We start from the raw sequence: 18,648 nt of genomic DNA on the forward strand, positions 1-18,648 counted from the left end.
AGAGGTAATTCAAACCACCTGAATGGGGGGGGTGGATAGGATTGATGATAGAAGTGGAGAGAAAAGTAAGATAGAGAGAGAGAGAGAGAGAGAGAGAGAGAGAAGTAAGAGAAAGTCAGAAGAGTAAGAAGAGATAATGATGGTTTCCCGTCCAGGTAATGAGTCGGTATTGCGCAGCCTGAGGTAACCCAAGAGTCAGTGACCTTCTTTTTGCCCCCCGGATTATCTGGTCGGTCCGAGGACAGGCCTGAGGCTTGGAACGGAGCTTGTCACCAAGGCGGTCAGCAGGATAGACCGTTTTAATTGGCTGCCTCTCAGCTCACTGATTCTGAGCCGGTCGATCCACTCTGGAGCTCTCGGGATGATTTCTATCGGCATCATGGATGGAGATGGTTGGGAGATCGTGTTTATATAGGTGGTTGCCCCGTCCAATGGTGTCTTATTCCCCATTGATTCTTTCACTTTCTGACGAGTATTTTTATCCGATTTTTTATTCCCTATTTTTTATACTGGCTAGTATCACAAATCAAACTACTACTGCATCATTGTTTTGCCCCAGTCCCCTCTCCTCCACTATCACCCTATGACGGACTAGTCTCCCCACTACCTGCAATTTCATTGATTTTGACATATCCTAGCCAGAGATCCTCCCCTCACCTTTTTTCCTTCCCCCCACCTGGTCTGTCTTGGCTCGCCCCTCTCTCCACGTAACTTAAGTCTGTCTGAATGAATATTCCCCTCTACAAGACACTCCACATTTGTAATATATTTTTCGTTATTGTTTTTTCCCTATTCGAATACAGACAATCGGGATGATACACGATTATCTGTGTCAGCCTCTAACACAATCCCCCGATCTCTTCCGAATCAAGGCTGAAACTGTACATGCATCCATCTCCATTGGCTAGAAGTATCCATTCGGAATGACGTTTCCGGCTCTATCCGCATGTTAAATCTCGAGCAAAGACCACCTACCATGCTCATTGCTAGGGAGTAGGTAGTAGGTACCCTTGTCGATCCAATGCCTCTTCATCCTTCCCCCCCCAATCCTGTCCCCTCGTCGACTGCCAGGAACACCGCCAGTTCAAGCTTGATCGCAGTGGGGAGTGTACTCGTGGCGTTCGACCGCCAAGCCTGGGCTGTCCTGCCGCCAAGCTACCAACAGCGAATCTTCTTCCGACGTTTAAGTCTACCCACGTTGGCGGTGGGAAACGTTGGGTGGTCCATTTTGGATCGAGATCTTGGCGCTGCGTCCCTCCTTCGACCATGTAGGTAAAAACTTCCCGGTAGCGAAGTGTATCGAGGGTTCTGGCCAGGCCAGGAAGGTGCTGCATATTCGCCTGTGTCATCCTTCCAATAAACTCCTCCCCACCCCTCCTTTTCCATCCTTTCATCCACGTATATATATAAATATACCCAGAATGGCCGACCCAATCAAACGTGGGAATAACCAGAGTGTAAAAGTAAGAACATAAAACAAAAAAGAGAAAGAAAGATGTCAACGATGAGTCACTATAGCGACACGTTCGTGTTTAGGGTTTCATCTCGCACAAAAGGACAAGATCATGACCCTTGCGTAGACCTGGCATCCATCCACCCTATCACGCAATACCCTGGGTCTTCCTGAGCGCATCTCGCACGCGACCCTGCTGCGGGGTCTCCTCCAGCTCGATGTGTGTGATATGCCGGCCGGGGACAACCACCAGTCCGATAAATCGACTCGTCATATTCACCTTGATATTGGGAGAGCGCTGTTCATCCGAGGTTGTGTTGGTGTCGGCACTGGCGGCTGCGTCTCGAACGGCGGAAGGCGTGGGAGGGCGATATTCAAACGTGTTCCCGAGGATGATGTTGCGGGCCTATCGATCCCTCGATTAGCGATTTTTGCTTTTTCACTTCATATACTTTGATTCGTTTTTTTAAAATTCTTTTTGCTTTTTTAATTCGTTTAATCCGGTTTTTGATCGGGTCACCCACCGCATCAGTACACTTAAACGTGCCCACGAAGATGCGCGTGTCGGTCGCGTGCACTCGTATCGTCTGGCCGATTAACGACTCCAGAAACTGCACTGCCTGGTTCGCATCCATGGTGAACCTGGTTTCTGGCTCCAATCGATCCCAGCTGCTCGGGAGGCGTGGTCGGGATTGAACCAGTTAAAACAGGTTGAGATACGATCGAGGGAAAAGGGCCGGGTCTGGACTGTTCTGCAGGCGAGTTGAATGGACGAGTTGAATGGATGCGCTGAACTAGGCGATGCCTAGGAGCATGTTCAATCGAAAGCTAAATGGACGAGCTAGGCGGTTTCCGGTGGGTCTAACTGTGAGTTTAGTGGCCTGTGGTGGTCATGACATGAGGGGGAAGAAGGTATTTATCATCTGGCTGGGAGTGGGAGCGGATTGGATGTTGGATCGTGGATGAGGAACTCCGAAGGCGGAGAGCCGCCGGTAGCCTCAGGCAGACGCATGTGACCCGTTCGATGTGTCGACATAGTTTATTTTATTTTATTTTTCTTCTTCTTCGATATATCATAATTTTCACTACAGGTTTTGAGTTGATCAGGATTGTAGTGTTTTACAGGTCCCCAATCCACCATGTAGAAATCTTCAAATAACATCCCAATATCTTCGAACATCCACTGTATTCTTCAAGTAGAGATAACTAATTACAAGCTCCGCACAACTCCATATATACATCAACCGGGTTACATGGCCTGCATCGTTCCTACCGGTCCAAGAAAGCTCCCACAGTAAACACAAATAGGTATATAATCAAGCAAACATCGGAACGACTATCGGATGAGAAGATTCGTTCCGATCGCACATCATGCTCCACACCATGGCCAGCCATCGATGACAAACAACACGAAACACGCTAACAGTTGATCCATCGCAACTGTAAACTAAATAGCACAAACAGCGTCGGTCGTATCAAAGTATCACATCCAGCCGAGACCACCAGCCCACATATTGGGATCTCGAGTAGTCTCGTCACTCCCCGAGTCCATATCAACATCCATATCCATGCTCGGACCTTGGGAAGACAAGCTGGGAGTCCGGGTGTCACTGATGATTGAGTCACTCATTGCGTCCACGTTCAGACTCGGCTGCTGAAACGACAAAGCACTGGTTCGCGGGGTGCGATTGGGTGTCATCGGCTGCGGGTGTGTGCCCTTTGAGCGAGACTGGGGGGAAGATGTTTTGGCAGGTTGGAAGAATTTAAGCAGCGTTTGTTGGCGTGGGTCGACGGTTTCTGGTGCGGGAAGGGACTCGATGTCCATTTCCTCGGCCTCGGCTGCCGGGGATGGTTCCGGTCGCTGTTGGGCTGTGAAGAGCCAGCGGAGGGTGTTTTCTGCAGTGGTCCAGTTGATTAGTTGGCTGTCCATATGAGGAGACATTCACTCTTTCATATTTAGCAGATGGACATACCATATACTATTTTGTCTTCTGGACGATCGTCGCGGAAGCGCTTTCGCGTCCGGCTGTTGAGGTGCTGTGGCGAGTCATCCAGCATCATTGATCGTCCGCCGATAACAGACGGTGTGCTGGGAGACGTCGGAGTCGAAAATGAGGCCTTGCGCTTGAGAGACATCTTGCAAAGAAGTGTTTAGCTGTTTGGATTGGGAAAGCAATTGCGCCCCTCGGGTGGAGAATTTCGCGTCGTAAACAGGGTACCAAGAGCGGTACGGGGAAGGAAAAGGTAGGTATTAGAGAAGTAAAGGAAGAACAGTAAATGGTCTGATTGGAAAAAGATGGAGCGAATCTCTAATTAAGTCTGTACAGAGAGATTGTGGAGGAGTAATACGCAAACTCAGATGAGGCTGGGGAGTCGCGTCTTCGCGTCCGAAATGCCGGTCACGACTTAACCATGCGCTATCCCCGATTGGGATTAATTGGATCGTGGTCGTGGTATGGAGGCACAGTGAACCCAAGAGGGCAGAAATCATCATCCATCTGGTTCTCATAATGTGAAGAATGATGTGGATCGATTGATGTCTCGAGGGTTTATCCAATATATCTATAATTTCGTCTTGAAGGTCTTAGATCCCGAAGCCTCAGGCCCGTAAAGCGCGTCCGTCACGCATCATTCATCAGGCGTTCAAATACAGACCCCTCGTACAGCTGGTATACTGATCAGAAATTCCAAACATTCATCAAAATGAACAAGGTCAAAAAGACAAAAAAAAATAGCGAAGATATAGCTTCGGTCCTTGAAACCCTCGATATTAGAAAATTAGAGCCGTCTCGATCGGCATCCCGCATTTTTAAGCTCTCGGCATCCCGCAGGACGTCATCGAAACCAGTTCCAGTGGATTTGCAACCCCGCTTTTGGTCGGTTCCATCTACTGACCATCCATTTTGCCCCCTCAGTATCCATTTCCCCTTCCTTTCCACTCCATCGCCACCACTCAGAACTTTTTGTCACTCTCCCATTCCACGTATTGTGTCTTGTCGTCCTTGGTCTCTCTCTTGAAGCAAACATCAGTACAGAATGCAGTCTCGCGAGGCTTCCCATGCTGGTTCATGGTATTCGGATAGTAAACGCGCTCTAACCCGCCAACTCGATGAATGGCTGGCTCAGGTTCCCGATGAGATCGAAGGGATTGGCTCTCTTCCGGTGCCTGGTGCAAGAATCATCATTGCCCCGTACGTATCAAAAAACTCTTATCCTCTCTGGTCTTTCGGCTGACAAGTTAGGCACGCTGGTTATGCTTATTCCGGATCATGTGCCGCTTATGCCTACAAGGCCCTGGATTTATCGAAAGCGTGAGTAACATTCTTATTAGTCGGATGTACTGCTCTAATGACAGCAAAGGAAACGGGTCTTCGTTCTCGGCCCCTCACACCACCACTACCTCTCGACCCTGGCCCTTCCAGAGCTCACATCGTATTATACCCCGCTTTCCGATGAGCCTTTGCCGTTGGATACCGAGCTCATCACTAAGCTCCTCTCCACCAAGGCGGTTAAACCCAGCGGCTCGACAATGAGCTTCACCACCATGACACGATCCATCGATGAGGATGAACACAGTATCGAGCTCCACCTCCCCTACATCCACCGCCTGTTGCAGCTCCAGCACCCCGACAAGCCCACCTCACAATACCCTCCTCTAGTGCCGATCATGGTGGGAAGCACCTCCGAATCCACGGAGGAAGCCTTCGGGGCCCTTCTCGCGCCGTATCTAGAAGATCCAGGCAATGCGTTTGTCATAAGCTCAGACTTCTGCCACTGGGGATCACGCTTCCGTTACACATTCTACGTCCCGCAGGCGCCCACCCCGGGGCCTAAACTCCCGCTTTCCGCTCACTCGCTCCCGCAGCCTGAGGATGACACCAAGGAGCTAGAGGACAAGATGGAGATGGGCTCGGCGGGTCAGACCCTCCAGCGGCAGGACCGTATTGGGAGTCGAGCGCCCGCCATCCATGAGAGTATCTCCGCATTCGACATCGCCACCATGGCCGCCATCAGCACCGGTGCCACAGAGAATTTTCTAGAAATCATCCGGCGGACAGGGAACACCGTATGCGGCCGCCACCCCATCGGCGTAGTCATGGCGGCCATCGAGGAGATCACGAGTCGCCGCGAGGAAGTGAAACAAGGGAGGTTCCACTTCGTTAGATATGACAGAAGCTCCGACGCTGTCGACGTCCTCGACAGTTCTGTGAGCTACGTGTCTGCGTTTGCTGTTCTATAGAGCCGGCCTCTAGAGGGGCCTTGGAGATACTCCTGTTCCTTTACACTGAATGTGATCGAGTTCTCCTCTTTTGCCTTGCTAGGCGTGGTAAGACTTACAACATCCTCCGCCATCAACCATAGGGTGTGTGCTCTATCCTCATTCGGACATATCTGCATGTAAAGGTCTGCCTCTGGGCTTCCTCCCAGACTCAGCGGTCACACTCAAACGTTGCCATCCATAACCAAGTAGAACCCTTGTTTTCCCCAGCATCCCAGAAAAGGAAGAAGAAGAAGAAGAACCACTCCTTTTGTCTTGGCCCTCAAACAGGCAGATACCTACGGAATTCCACTTAATGATGCAACGTGAGACTCCCACAACCACACCGCCCACACCAAGCTAGGCAATCTTCGAGATTGTAGGAGAACCCCAACACCCAATCAATCAACCCTGATCGCTCCCTCCCATCACATGAGATTAGACGTGGCGCGACACCAACCGTTGAAGCGTTACACGGCATGAAATTGCGAGGACGGCCTAGAAATAAGGTAAGCCCCGACGCGGGCCCCTCGTTTGGCGACGCAGCATGACCAGCCCGCCCAGCCCAGCCTCCCTATGTGTCTTAGTCTCTATCTACCTGGGATTTGAAAAGGCGCTCTCGTCGATGATCCCCAGCAGTGTACTACCTCACCAGCCCAGGCGCCGCATAACGGGAGAAGCCTATGAGCGGTTGGGGCATATGTTAAGGCTGTCTGGTGATAGCATCGCGTGGCTTACCGATCGAGCTACGAGCTTTTATGTACGTCGATTCGATGGGAATCTTTCCGCGGACGCAGAGCCAAGTCGGATTAGCCCGAGTTTGTTTGATGTTGTACTTGGGCCACTACGATAATCTATCTGCTATTGCAGATCGCGGACGACGGCTGCTATTGCCGATGCACACTGAGCGTCATCGTCGGAGAATAGGACGCATAGGGCACTTTGAACGGAAATCTCCGCGTGTGTGTTCTTGCCCTAGCCAATGGGAGGAAATACAGCATACATCAGTGTTTACGGCGGCTGGATTGGGTTACCAAGGAAGTCAATCGAGATATGTATCTCTTGACTCCCGCTCCCGCTGCGGACACTTCCGCGACGCTAGCCCTCGCTGTCCCTGATTGAGGCTATTCCAATGTCTTTGTTATACTGTCTCTATTCATGCAATGGTCCATCGTTGGAGGCTCAATGCCACTGCTGTATCCTCATGACGGTGTCGTGTTGGTGCCATGTCGATTGACCTGGACCACATCCTTCGGGTCAACCTAGTGCGCGTTATTTCCACAGTCTCGGCAGTGCTATCCCATCCCGGACAACAAACTTTAAGACGGGCCAGGGTAACAGAAAGTTTGACTCAATCCGGGGTCCTCGCGCACCGTCCAAGCGCCAAGCGCCTCTTGGATAGCCACCCCGTGATGACCAAGTGAGGGATATAGTCGCAATTCTGACCCCATGACGATGCAATCCGGGGTATCAGGGATATATCTCAACTTGGGATTGGATTGGATTGGGCTGACTGCACGCAATGACGTCGAGGCTTGGAACTAGAGAGGGTTGGTTGAAACGCGCAAAGAAGCGGATGGAGATGATGTGCGACTTTGTGTCTTGTTTGGATGGGCATGGCCATTTTTCCCACTGTAATTTCCCTCAGACATTGTCTCATTCAATTCTTCCATATCTGGAGATTATATGTATATAAAGCGTCCAACTCGCTTGTTTCTGTCTGTCTGTCTCGGTTGTCATCGGTCCTTCCTTCAACTTAGATAGATCTCCACCTGAGAGAGCCATCTCATCCACTCATTGATACAATAAGACTCCAACTTTCATTCTTCTTTCACATCATGCTGGCAAGGGTACTCTCTCTCGCACTGGCCTGCCTCTCAGCCCTAGCCAGTGCCATCCCAGCCCCAGATGTATCCGCAACCAACGACCGGCTCGTCTTCTGCCACTTCATGGTAACCCTCCTCCTCCCTTCCATTCTATTGTCTCCCAATCAGCTCCCCCAAGCTAACATAAACCCCCAAAGATCGGCATAACCAGCAACCGCCACAGCGCCTCCGACTACGACGACGACATGAAGCGCGCCAAAGCCCTCGGCATCGACGCCTTCGCGCTCAACATCGGCGTCGACCCCTACACAGACGCGCAGCTCAACCTCGCCTACGAATCCGCCGCCAACAACGACATGAAAGTCTTCATCTCCTTCGACTTCAACTGGTACCACACGGGCCAGGCCTCCGCCGTCGGCGACAAAATCAAGCAGTACGCCAGCCGCCCCGCCCAGCTCAAAGTCGACGGCAAGGTGTTCGTGTCTTCGTTCGCCGGCGACGGCATCGATGTCCCCCAGATTAAGGCCAGCGCGGGGCAAGACATCTTCTTTGCGCCGAATTTCCACCCCGGTCAGGGCGATTTCGGCGCTATTGACGGTGCGCTGAATTGGATGGCTTGGGATAATGATGGGAATAATAAGGCTCCGACGCAGGGTCATAATGTTACTGTTGCGGAGGGGGATAAGGCTTATAATGATGCGTTGAAGGGGAAGCCTTATATTGCTCGTAAGTCTTCTTTCTTTTCCCTTCCTTTGAAATATCCCCGGATAGAAAAGAAAAAGACTAACTAGAGTAGCGGTCTCCGGCTGGTTCTTCACTCATTTCGGCGGCGAAGTATCCTACAGCAAGAACTGGGTCTTCCCTGGTGATCTGCTCTGGTATAACCGCTGGCAGGAGATCCTGACCCTTGGGCCCCGGTTTGTGGAGATCGTCACCTGGAATGACTACGGCGAGTCGCACTATATCGGACCATTGTCGTCGCCTCATACAGACGATGGGGCGTCGAAATGGGTGATGGATATGTAAGTCTCGATTTTTCCCTTCCTTTCATACCCCCCCCCCCCCCCCAACCTCTTTTCATCATGTCTTGCAATCCCCAACAAGATCGAAAACTAATTGAGGAAAGGCCCCACGGCGGCTGGCTCGAAATGTCCAAACCCTTCATCGCAGCCTACAAAGCCGGCGACAAATCCCCAGACAAGTACATCACCGACGAAAAGCTCATCTACTGGTACCGGCCGACGCCACGCGACATCAGCTGCGACGAAACCGACACAACAATGCAAGGAAGCCCGAACAACGCCAGCGGGAACTTCTTCCGCGGCCGGCCGAACGGATGGGAGACGATGAAAGACGCGGTGTTCGTCGTGTCGCTGCTGAAATCAGGCGGCACGGTGGAGGTGCGCTCGGGCGACAAGACGGAGTCGTTTGAGGCGCCTGCGGGAGCGGCGGCGTTCACGGCGCCCATGGGGCTCGGCAAGCAGCATTTCTCGCTGAGTCGCGATGGGAAGGCTGTTATGGGTGAGGCGAGTTTGAAGGAGATTGTGGATGAGTGTATTTGTGGGCTTTATAACTTCAATCCTTATGTGGGCACTGTGCCGGCTGAGGAACCGGTTGATAAGTTGCTTGCGGATGGGTTGGCGATGCTGTCGCAGGGTTTGAAGGCGCCTTGTCCGACGAATACACTGGGGGTTGCTGCTGCTGCTGCTGCTACGGCTTAGTGGGTTATAGGGGTGAGATAGTTATGGTTGTGTAGGAGACTCGAGGACACTCGTTTGGAGGTGGGTATACTCTTTACTTCTGCTTGAAGATCCGCTCGTTTTCGTGACTTCATGAGTACTGTTCACTCGTTGATGACTAGTTGAGTCACTTTTTCATGTCTGGTTGAGTATATGCTCTGTTGTTATGTTCTTCAAATCGCCATTCGTTATGGGAGGACAAAAGCAAGCACGGTCACTACATGGTCATCCCGGGATAGGAAGGATACCGGCAAATTGTTATATAGTATATATTTATACGGGTATATACATACTGTTTGTCTTGTCAATTTTCATAAAGTATATTGTCTATCTCATCCTTCCCAGTTAGTGAGTAGTCGATCATGAGAGCATTCATGGTAACAATCCAGAGAGCATTGTCTACAAGGGGTCACCTGTTGATAGGAAGATTGTCCTAACATGTGATTATTGCTGGTATAATGTTAGTTCCAATCGTGGTTCCTTCCAGGGCGTTATTCGAAGAGGAGCTGGTCAGCTATTCCATAGTTGTCCTGAGAAGGATGCAGCTGTGGTTCCTGATTAGTTATAGAATTAGCTTTTGATGAACAGAGAAAGCACTTTTATTTTTTTTTTTTTTTTTGCTTTCTATTTTCATTTCGTTTTATTTTATTTTCTTTTCATTTCTTGTTTTCTTTTCATTTCTTGTTTTCTTTTCTGTTTTCTTTTCTGTTTTCTTTTCTGTTTTCTTTTCTCTTATTATAATCCTTCCTCTTTTCAATTTCCCTTCTTTTCTTTCCGTACCTTCATTCGGTACAAAGTCCTGTAACCCTGTTGTGCCATGGTAAGTAAAGGTCAATATCGCTTGGACAATGAAATCAATCCTGGCTCTGTGCCGGCAAGTCCAAATCAACCAGCCAAGCAGGATGGACAGGAAAATCATCCGGACCAGAGCTCTCCACAGCAGCATTGACAAACAGAGTTTGAGTCCCGTGTTGAAGGGGATTCGCATCATCAGAAGAGTGCCCAGTCAGGCAATACGGCCGTCGCCCACTCGCCTTGAGACTCGCGAGATCCTCAATGACCGTCGACTTGTCATGGTCGATATCCGCCAGATGGGATGGTTTCTCGCCCTGTGTTTCGTTCCACGTGACCAGTTTGGCGCCCCAGCCCCCATGGATATGTCCAAAGCAGTGCATGAGCGGTCTGGAACGAGCGACCTTCTCAAAGAGATGCTCACACCCTGCCAGCTTATCAGATAGGGTGTTATCGTCGAGGATGCCCCGCGGAGGGCCATGCGTCATAACGACGTCCGCATCCCCGATTGCAAAGTCGTGCCCTCCCTCGGAACTATACTGGAATCCCCAGTCGCCAAAGCAGGGCGTGTAGGGGCTGGCATACACGGTCAAGGACGCGCCATTGTTCAAGGTGAAATGATGGGTCCCTTCGTCGAGCAGCCGGATCCCGCTCTCCTCCCTGACGTCTGCATGGTCAAATAGTTCGCGGACCTGCGCCGAGGTGCCGTGCATGAGCTCAATCACCCGCGGGTCGATGATCTGCAGTCTCTCTGCTTCGCGGATCTTGTCCTGGTAAGCGGGCGGATCGAGGGTGAAGTCGTGGTTGCCTGCGATGACTAGTTTGAGGGGCGCGTTGATCCGCTTGAGGAGGGTAATCGCTGCTTCGTATTCTTCTAGCATGGATCTCCGAGTGAGGTCGCCGCAGTGGATGGCCACGTCTGCGGATTCATTGCATTGTATGATGTCGCGGCCGTGGGTGTCTGAGATGACGAGGATTCGGGTTTTGATGGTAGGTTGGGGTTCGGACATGTTGAATCTGTTGTCCCGCGGTTCCTTGTACATCAGGTAGTTGTAAACAGGGGAAAGAAGAATCTTCAATATTGAAAAAATCCATGCATTCCCATCAGGCTGTCCCCCCACTAGTCCAGCCTTGTGGGTTTCCAGCTTAAGGCCCCGAGGTAAACCAAATCAATAGGAACGTTGAACCCCTGACCGGGTCCTTATCTTATCTCTGCCCGCCAACAAACACAGCCTAATAAATGCCTCACATCCACGGGTCAAATCGACTTCATCCTCACCGACTCTTTTTCTTCAGCCTTTTTCGGCCAGCAACATGGATGAGTGTCTCGCACGTTTGCGAGAATGAAGGCGGGTATAAAAAGACGCAGCCTGGCTGTCCTCTTCAGGAAAATCGCGCTTACGCCCGGCTTCTTCCCCTCTTCTCCGCACCTTCTCCACCTCTGACCTGACCTGACTTGATCTCTGACCTCGGAGCTGAACTGTCATCCTTCTCTTCTTCCTGTCTTGCTTTCTTGTTTGCACATATTGTGTTGATTATCTATTCCTATACACACGATGGCCAATTAGCATATGCCCCCGGACTCTGAACAGGTGGTTGTCAGCAGTTGAGGGAAATCCATACTGTACAGAACCGCGATGGCGAGGATCAAGCAGGGGGTATTTTCCTGGGAGGATGTGCTGGCACATCGGTACCAGAGTGCGTCTACCAACATACATATACAGATACGGGTAAAGAAGGACGAGAGAATAGGGAACTAACACCACAACAGACAACAAACCCACCGCCCTCACTAATCTCAAGAGCCAGCCCCAGCAGGCTGAAGCAGAAGCAGAAACAGACACACAGACACAGACTCGGGCCGACAGAGAAACAGGCGACTACCCATCCTACACCCCCCAAACCCAGAGCCTCCTCCTCGGCAAACTCTCCCCAGAGCTCCGCCTCCTCATCTGGGAGTTCGTGTTCGCAGACTTGCGCCTGCACATCGTACAGCGTCCCAACAGACGCATGGGCCACGTCGTGTGTCCCGGCACCGCAGTGTCCTGCGAGATATGCCAGGGAGGACTGCCGTGTCCGAAAAAGGGGCCGAGTGGGCTTCTTGCGCTGTCGATGGTTTGTAAACAGACGTATGTTTACCTTCTTTATCTCCCGGTGTGTGTCGATACACAACAAACCCACGACACACAAACGTACAAGTACAGCGAAGAAACAATCTCACAAAACCAAACAGCCACATAGAATCGCACCACCTCCTTTACACCCAGCCAACATTCGAATTCAGCACGACCTGGTCCCTACCCTACCTCCGACTGACAATTGCCCCAGAACACTGGCACGCAATCCAAGCAGTCGAGCTGCGGTGGGCCTTTCCAGGCCACTGGCTGCCGAGCAAGGACCCAGTCAAGCATGTGTATTTCGCGGCGGGACGAACGCAGTGGATCGAGACGTGTCGGGCTGTGGCGGAGATGCGCGGCCTGCGCAACTTCACGTTGAGAGTCAGTGGGGCGTGGTTCTGTGAGCCGGCGGAGAGGATTCCTAGCTTTCTGGAGCCGCTGCGGGGGATGGGCTGTAGTGCTGGGGGTGGGTGGAAGTTGGTGCTGCCGAAGCAGGTCTGCTATGGGGGGGAGTTTGAGGGGATTGGGAGGGAGTTGGGGGGAAGGGGATGTCGGGTTTCTTTTGGGTGATCTGATTTTTTGTAGTTTGCTTGGTGCGTATACGTAGGTTTGATTATATACTATAGTTATACTCGATATCTATTAGGTATATTTGTATCTGTATAAAGGTATAATAGTATCCACGGTCAGCAGGGGGTGAACCACTGTACAACATTAACACAATAACTCTACGTAGTACACCTCTAGAGCAAAAGAGGTACTTACTACATCCATGTCAGTATGACCTCAACATCAATGTCTCAGTCCCCCCACTCTCAAGCAAGCAGCAAACATCTACTAGTATATTATAATACTAGTAGCAACCTACCCCATACCCACAAACCAAACAAACCAAACCAAAAAAAAAAAATTTTTTAAAAAAAAAGTTAGCTTAATAATACGATCATACTAAAATGAGTTAACCACCAGCATTCCAGTCCCTTAGTATGTCCCACGTAGCATGCAGCATGTATGGAAGAGAGGAGGTCGGTATGTCAACTCCTCCGTAACCACAACTAGTACCTACCTGCTAGTGCCTACGAATCAGACCTAACCCAAACCAGAGATAGTCCTGTCGATCATCTCGTTCTTCCCGCACTGCCTCGCTATAAATAGCACGGTCTGGTTGCATCGACCTTTTTTCCTTTTTTGGGGGGGGGTATTGAGATTTCGATCCTGGCTATGGGGTACCACCACTACTACTACTACCGTAATGGAGGACTTGCATTGTCGGTATTGGGTTAGTTGGTATTTACTAGTAGTAGACTGTGAGGATCTAAGGATTGCTTTGAGAACGTGGTTGAAATTGTATTGTTTGTATGGTATTGATTGTATTCTCTTCTCTTTTTCTTCTCACCTCCTCTCCCCAGAGGAAAGACATAAGAACATAAGAGAGAGCTTAAAAAGTTCTTCATATCATCTCAACCAACTCGGACCTACTACCTACCTAATAACTTACCCTCCAATCAATACGAAGTACATCTTTTCCAGAAACCCACCCCAGGTACCAACGGTACCAAAATACCATACCCTATTAAAACCAACCCCCCCCCCCCCAACCCAATTCTCCCCTCAAACAATAAGTTGATTCTTTCACTTTCCGGGGTTCGACTCCATCTCCCACCCTTAGCGCGTATAGATAGATTGATATCGTCCGTGCCTAGGGCTAATCCAGTTAGTAGTATCTAGATGGGCGGGCTGTTCGTTGGGTGTTGTCACCGTTGTGTTCGCTAGTACATACACTATACTGGGTACCTTTGACCTGTCCATTGTTAGGATAGGCTGACTAGTACTTAGTTACTTGGGTAGTTAAGGGTCTGGACGCTCGTTGGGTTGATATTCATTAATTTTTAGTACTTCCTACCTACTTACAGTACTACCGTGCTACACTGTACTTCATGCGCATGGTGGTATGTAACGTGGTTGGGATGTCCCTGATCCATTTGGTTCATTTACTGGTTCGATCTACTAACCATTGGATATTCATTAAGGGTAGAATTGGTGAATTCAATCATCAGCTTAAATTCAAATTCCAAACTAAAGAGGTATCCGAATCTGAGATCGCCAGGAGTCAGAAAAAAAGGAAGTATAAAAAAAAAGATAAAAGAAAAAAGTGGTGAAAATGCTCCTCCGGTTCCAACCATGCAACCTATGTACTAAACGTACTCAAGTGTCTCGTACAAACATGCTCGGTCGGACCTCTTCGCGCCCAACCGCAAAGAAAATTAAAAAAAAAAAAAAAAAAGCCAAATTAAGATGATCATATCACGGACCCAACCTCTGCCGTGTTCCCAACATGATTCCCGATGAATCGTGTTTTTTTCCAGTATGCTCATAAAGATGAAGTAATGAAATAGGTAAAAAAAGGTTAGGAGAATTGCCTCAACGACGGTAATAATAACCAAGGAAATCATCATGATTGATGCTGTATGCTGTATGCTGGTCATAGACCACAAGTAAAGAAAATGCGACAGAAAGATCGTGGATATATCAACGAATCTCAATTTTGATTCGTTCATCGTCGACTGGACGCCTCCAGAAGACGGGGATCCGTAGATCCAAGGGGCTAACCCCGAAACGGTGGTAGCCCGGTCAGTCACCTTCACCTGAGTTGAACTCGGGAAGTGTGATGACGGGGCTGCGGCGGGTCGACAGAATGTTTCGGTCGGCTGATGTCTGGCCGACCGTCGGACATGTCGCTTCCACGGATTCAAAGATCCGATCGGATCAGTCCAGCCAAGCAGCGTTCGTGTATCGTGGGCTGCGCGGGCCGTGAAACGGGCGTGGCGTTCCCGTTCCAACCAAGCCGAACGGGAGAAGAAAGTAAAACAGAGAGCAACCGACCAATCCGGTTAAAAGTAGAGACTGTTATTGTCCATCCGATGATCGGTCCGGTCCAGACTGACCGGCCCGTCGGGTGGTGAGAAACTCTGTTTCAGCCTCCTGTCGCTTCTGTTCATCGAGGCGACTGCTGGAATGTCGGGGAAGGATGTTGTTCAACTCCGCGGCCAGGGCCGAGGTCGTGTAGGCGCGCAGCTCCCTTTCCTCCCGGTCGTCTTCTTTGGTCAACCGCTTCAAGTCCGTCTTGCCCAGGTTGTCCCGTCGCTTCTTCCGGATTTCCTGGATCACCCACACGAGGACTTCCTCCGGGGCGCGGTTGCGAGGGGCTCCGTGCTTGGCGGGACTGCGCACGTACCGCCGCGTGACGTCCGTCGCCCCCTCGATCGAGAAGGCAACGCAGTACGACATCTTGCGACCCCAACCCTCGGCATACAGGCGAGGTTGGTCCCACGCGTCCTCGCAGGCATCGACGTGGACCCACCGCCGTTGATGCTCCGAGTACACCTCCGTCCAGACGTAGTCCTCTGAATTCCACACCCACCGCACACGGCCTCCCAGCGCCCGGCAAAACATGCTGAAGCAGTTGGCCCATTCGCCGACCCGCCCACGGCGGGTCTGTAACAGCTGCCAAACATCCGAGTACCGAGGGAATCTCTCAGGGGCACCACAGGTGGGCTCGGAGCATCGGTAGAGTTCCACACGGGTGGCTCCCCGGGCGGTCTCATCGGGAGTGGGCGGCGTCATGCCCTGGGCGATAGTAGGCATAAAGCACCGGTTGCACGGAGGGTTGTTGACGAATTGGAAAAAGGAGCGCTTGAACCATCTAGGGGCACGGTCGGTGTTAGTAACGATTCCCTTGTCTTCCAAACGGGAGAGGATCAACGTGTCGGACTCACCTTAATAATGCGCGGATCACGCAATCTTGGTAGCCCCATTCAGCCTTGCCTCTCACACTAGCAGCTTGAGCCTGGAAGATCTGACTCTCCTCCTCCGCCTCCGAGTAGAGTCGATCCAGTGGGATCAAGGCGAGCGCCTCGTCCAAAAGGCCCGGGTTCTCGTATTTGGTCGGGGTCACGGACAGGACATGGAGAAGGTTGCGGAATTTGAGCGACGCTGAATCTTGAGGGGGTGCTGGGACGATAGGGAGGCCCCAGAGAGGCGACCGTGACGAAGGTTGCGGGGTGGATGGCGTCGGGGATTGAGCTGCGGTCGGCGGCGGTGGTGGTGCTCGTGATGGATGGGGCGGCGTGTTGTAGGGGCTCGGAGACATGGGCGCGGGTGACTGGGTTCGAGAACGGGACCGAGACTGTTCCTGAAGACGGTTGAATCGTTTGGTGCGCATCAATTGTTCAAAGGCCTGGGTGAGTTCGGAAGGGTCGAAGTGGTCCATTCTCTGACCCCGTCGGGAGTGGTGGTGTCTACCGTCCGGCATGATGGTCAAGGGAGGTCGACGACACCGATCCTATCGACCCGAAGTCTCCAGAATTTGAGTGATGGATGGATATTGATGGATATTGGCGAGAAAAATTTTGTCTCGCGGGACGTATATATTCGGGAGAGACAGGAGACGAAAGGTCGACAGCGAAAGGACGGACGAATCCAAGGTTGGGCAGGATGGATGGTGAAATATGGACGGTAGAGAGGACGAGTGAGTCGCACAGCCCAGCTAAACGGTTGCCACGTTTAGCGCCGGAGAGGGGGGTACGGTGGATGAATTTATTGAGTTCAGCGATGGCGTATAGATGGATGAAATTCGGAAGGAATAAAGAGTGATATGAAAAGGATTAATATTATAGAGGAAAGAAGACGGATGGAAAGAGAAAAAGGAAAGCGAGAGTTAGAGAGGGCGAGAGAAGTCGAGATGGATGAGAAGGGATAGAGGAGGGAGGGGGAGAGAGAGAGAGAGAGAGACGAAAGACGAGAGAGTATGTCAAGAGGAGAAAGAGAGGAGAGAGAGAGAGAGAGAGAGAGAGAGAGAGGAAAATGGTGGTGAGCAGACAAGGAACTTCGACCCCAGTTTCCGACCAAGTCAACTTCTCACTAGTAACTAGTCGAGTCAGAAAAGAAGATTACATGGGATTGAGAGCGAACTGGCGAAGCGTCGTCAGCCTTGGTCCTGTCCCGCCAATCACAGCCGTCCGCCAGCACCGCAAGCCGCGTGTTGTTGCTGTGCCGCCCCGAAACAGTCGTCCGTACCGTACGGTATGTACGGTATGTATGGTATGGTATCCTATCTATTAGTCTAGTCTTCCTCTTCCAATCTCTCCCATCCATCATCTCTCTCTCTATGAAGATAGGAATATCATCACTTCATCTCGGTTGGTTCGTTTCTCTCCATTTAGTTCATTCTTTCTTTTTTTCTTTCATGGCTGAAATAATGGGTGAAAGATCATGTCCCACAATACACGCTGTCAACGAGGCCGGCTGACGAAATCAACTAAAAAGCTTGGCTTCTGGTGCTCCTCTGGGCCCATACGCAAGCTCTTCCACTGTCCAGTCTTTGACGCTTGACCCCTATTGAAATTTTATCTTGTTCTAGTGATCCCGATCTTCACTGATAGATGTCCATCTATCGAATGGGAGGATGATGCTTGTACGACTTGAACACTTACGCCTGCCCATGATCTCGACTCAACGTCAGCTGTCTTACGCGGCTGTGACCATCTATACAACCAATACCGTTAAACCTATATTTCCTAGCTTCCAGTAGTAGCCATCCTATCTAAAGGGACCTAGAGGGAGGGAGCTGCTCAATACTACTAATAGTAAGATAGGTATCCAGAACGCCTTACAGGTCTACCTGGCAGTCTTTCAGTCCACAATCCGGGTGCTGACGAATCACGCGGAAATCCTTACGGATCTATTGTCGTGATAGGTACTCCCGCCGTCGACATTCTTCTTTTCTTTCCGAAGAAGAACGTCAATCCTTTTGATATAATTCGGTCCTTGTCAAACCGGTTGTCATTGATCTGGTTGGGGTAACCGGGTTGGGACTGTCCAGCGAGAAGGTCGGACGGTGTTGATGATCCCGGTGATCCTGATTAGAAAAAGCCACCGATTTTTATTTTTATTTTTATTTTTTATTTTTTTCGATTTTCTCCAGCTTCGTCGGTAACTCCATACATACCATACTTACTCAACCACTAACCATCGTTTTTACCTCGAGATAGGATTTCCACGAAAATCCTGTGAACAGTGGACACGAAAAAAAAATTCATTCCCTATCTCTACCTCTATCCACGTTGTCTCCAATTTTTTTTCTCTTCCCAGTGGGGTCCAAGATGTGACTGTGACTGGGAGGTGAAGATCAACGAGTTGATCGCTGGAGCAAGACCCAGACTCCACGGACACGTAACGATGACCCAACAGCCCACATAATATGGGCTTGCTTGCTGTACATATAAGAATCACCCACCCCTCCCTGTCTCCTTCCCCCGTCGTCCAAATAGATACCCCCTACAGGATGGGGGGGCCACACACACGCGGCGTGATGCATTTTTGATGTATTGTGTCTCCACCTACTGTGGACGCCCACTGCACGAACCACGTCCTTGCCACCAGCGAGCGAGCTTCTTTACCGGGT

At 50.8% G+C, this 18,648-nt stretch overlaps 8 protein-coding genes across 8 annotated transcripts; 4 read left to right on the top strand and 4 right to left on the bottom strand.

The window, feature by feature from the left end:
• The first annotated feature begins 395 nt into the window (after positions 1 to 395).
• BDW47DRAFT_16021 (uncharacterized protein) lies at positions 396 to 689 on the top strand. Its single transcript, XM_024818338.1, has one exon. The coding sequence runs from the start codon at positions 432 to 434 to the stop codon at positions 585 to 587; it is 156 nt and encodes a 51-aa protein (XP_024673086.1). The 5' UTR covers positions 396 to 431; the 3' UTR covers positions 588 to 689.
• A 912-nt stretch (positions 690 to 1,601) lies between these two features.
• Positions 1,602 to 2,088, bottom strand: BDW47DRAFT_124712 (LSM domain-containing protein; the record flags this gene model as incomplete). Its single annotated transcript, XM_024816297.1, has 2 exons — positions 1,602 to 1,859; positions 1,978 to 2,088. The coding sequence occupies 2 exons, from the start codon at positions 2,086 to 2,088 to the stop codon at positions 1,602 to 1,604; spliced, it is 369 nt and encodes a 122-aa protein (XP_024673087.1).
• Positions 2,089 to 2,626: 538 nt separating this feature from the next.
• BDW47DRAFT_103636 (uncharacterized protein) lies at positions 2,627 to 3,765 on the bottom strand. Its single transcript, XM_024812119.1, has 2 exons — positions 3,427 to 3,765; positions 2,627 to 3,349 (listed from the first exon to the last, which is right to left on the bottom strand). Exons 1-2 carry the CDS (start codon positions 3,587 to 3,589, stop codon positions 2,937 to 2,939), a joined length of 576 nt encoding a protein of 191 aa, XP_024673088.1. The 5' UTR covers positions 3,590 to 3,765; the 3' UTR covers positions 2,627 to 2,936.
• A 605-nt stretch (positions 3,766 to 4,370) lies between these two features.
• Positions 4,371 to 6,117, top strand: BDW47DRAFT_103637 (protein MEMO1). The gene is made up of 3 exons (XM_024812120.1): positions 4,371 to 4,644; positions 4,696 to 4,764; positions 4,814 to 6,117. Exons 1-3 carry the CDS (start codon positions 4,490 to 4,492, stop codon positions 5,691 to 5,693), a joined length of 1,104 nt encoding a protein of 367 aa, XP_024673089.1. The 5' UTR covers positions 4,371 to 4,489; the 3' UTR covers positions 5,694 to 6,117.
• Positions 6,118 to 7,549: 1,432 nt separating this feature from the next.
• Positions 7,550 to 9,258, top strand: BDW47DRAFT_131010 (glycoside hydrolase family 71 protein; the record flags this gene model as incomplete). The annotated part of the gene is made up of 4 exons (XM_024817224.1): positions 7,550 to 7,663; positions 7,735 to 8,263; positions 8,334 to 8,559; positions 8,664 to 9,258. 4 exons carry the CDS (start codon positions 7,550 to 7,552, stop codon positions 9,256 to 9,258), a joined length of 1,464 nt encoding a protein of 487 aa, XP_024673090.1.
• A 757-nt stretch (positions 9,259 to 10,015) lies between these two features.
• On the bottom strand, positions 10,016 to 11,186 carry BDW47DRAFT_103639 (putative metallophosphoesterase domain-containing protein). The gene has a single exon (XM_024812121.1). It carries the CDS (start codon positions 11,109 to 11,111, stop codon positions 10,131 to 10,133), a length of 981 nt encoding a protein of 326 aa, XP_024673091.1. The 5' UTR covers positions 11,112 to 11,186; the 3' UTR covers positions 10,016 to 10,130.
• Positions 11,187 to 11,705: 519 nt separating this feature from the next.
• BDW47DRAFT_124718 (uncharacterized protein) lies at positions 11,706 to 12,792 on the top strand (the record flags this gene model as incomplete). The annotated part of the gene is made up of 4 exons (XM_024816298.1): positions 11,706 to 11,766; positions 11,840 to 12,197; positions 12,302 to 12,718; positions 12,771 to 12,792. 4 exons carry the CDS (start codon positions 11,706 to 11,708, stop codon positions 12,790 to 12,792), a joined length of 858 nt encoding a protein of 285 aa, XP_024673092.1.
• Positions 12,793 to 14,477: 1,685 nt separating this feature from the next.
• On the bottom strand, positions 14,478 to 16,992 carry png1 (peptide-N4-(N-acetyl-beta-glucosaminyl)asparagine amidase). Its single transcript, XM_024812122.1, has 2 exons — positions 15,962 to 16,992; positions 14,478 to 15,888 (listed from the first exon to the last, which is right to left on the bottom strand). The coding sequence occupies exons 1-2, from the start codon at positions 16,495 to 16,497 to the stop codon at positions 15,093 to 15,095; spliced, it is 1,332 nt and encodes a 443-aa protein (XP_024673093.1). The 5' UTR covers positions 16,498 to 16,992; the 3' UTR covers positions 14,478 to 15,092.
• Positions 16,993 to 18,648: the final 1,656 nt, after the last annotated feature.

The sequence above is a fragment of the Aspergillus candidus genome (assembly GCF_002847045.1).
Source record: "Aspergillus candidus strain CBS 102.13 unplaced genomic scaffold BDW47scaffold_15, whole genome shotgun sequence".
Classification (NCBI taxonomy): Eukaryota; Fungi; Ascomycota; class Eurotiomycetes; order Eurotiales; family Aspergillaceae; genus Aspergillus; species Aspergillus candidus.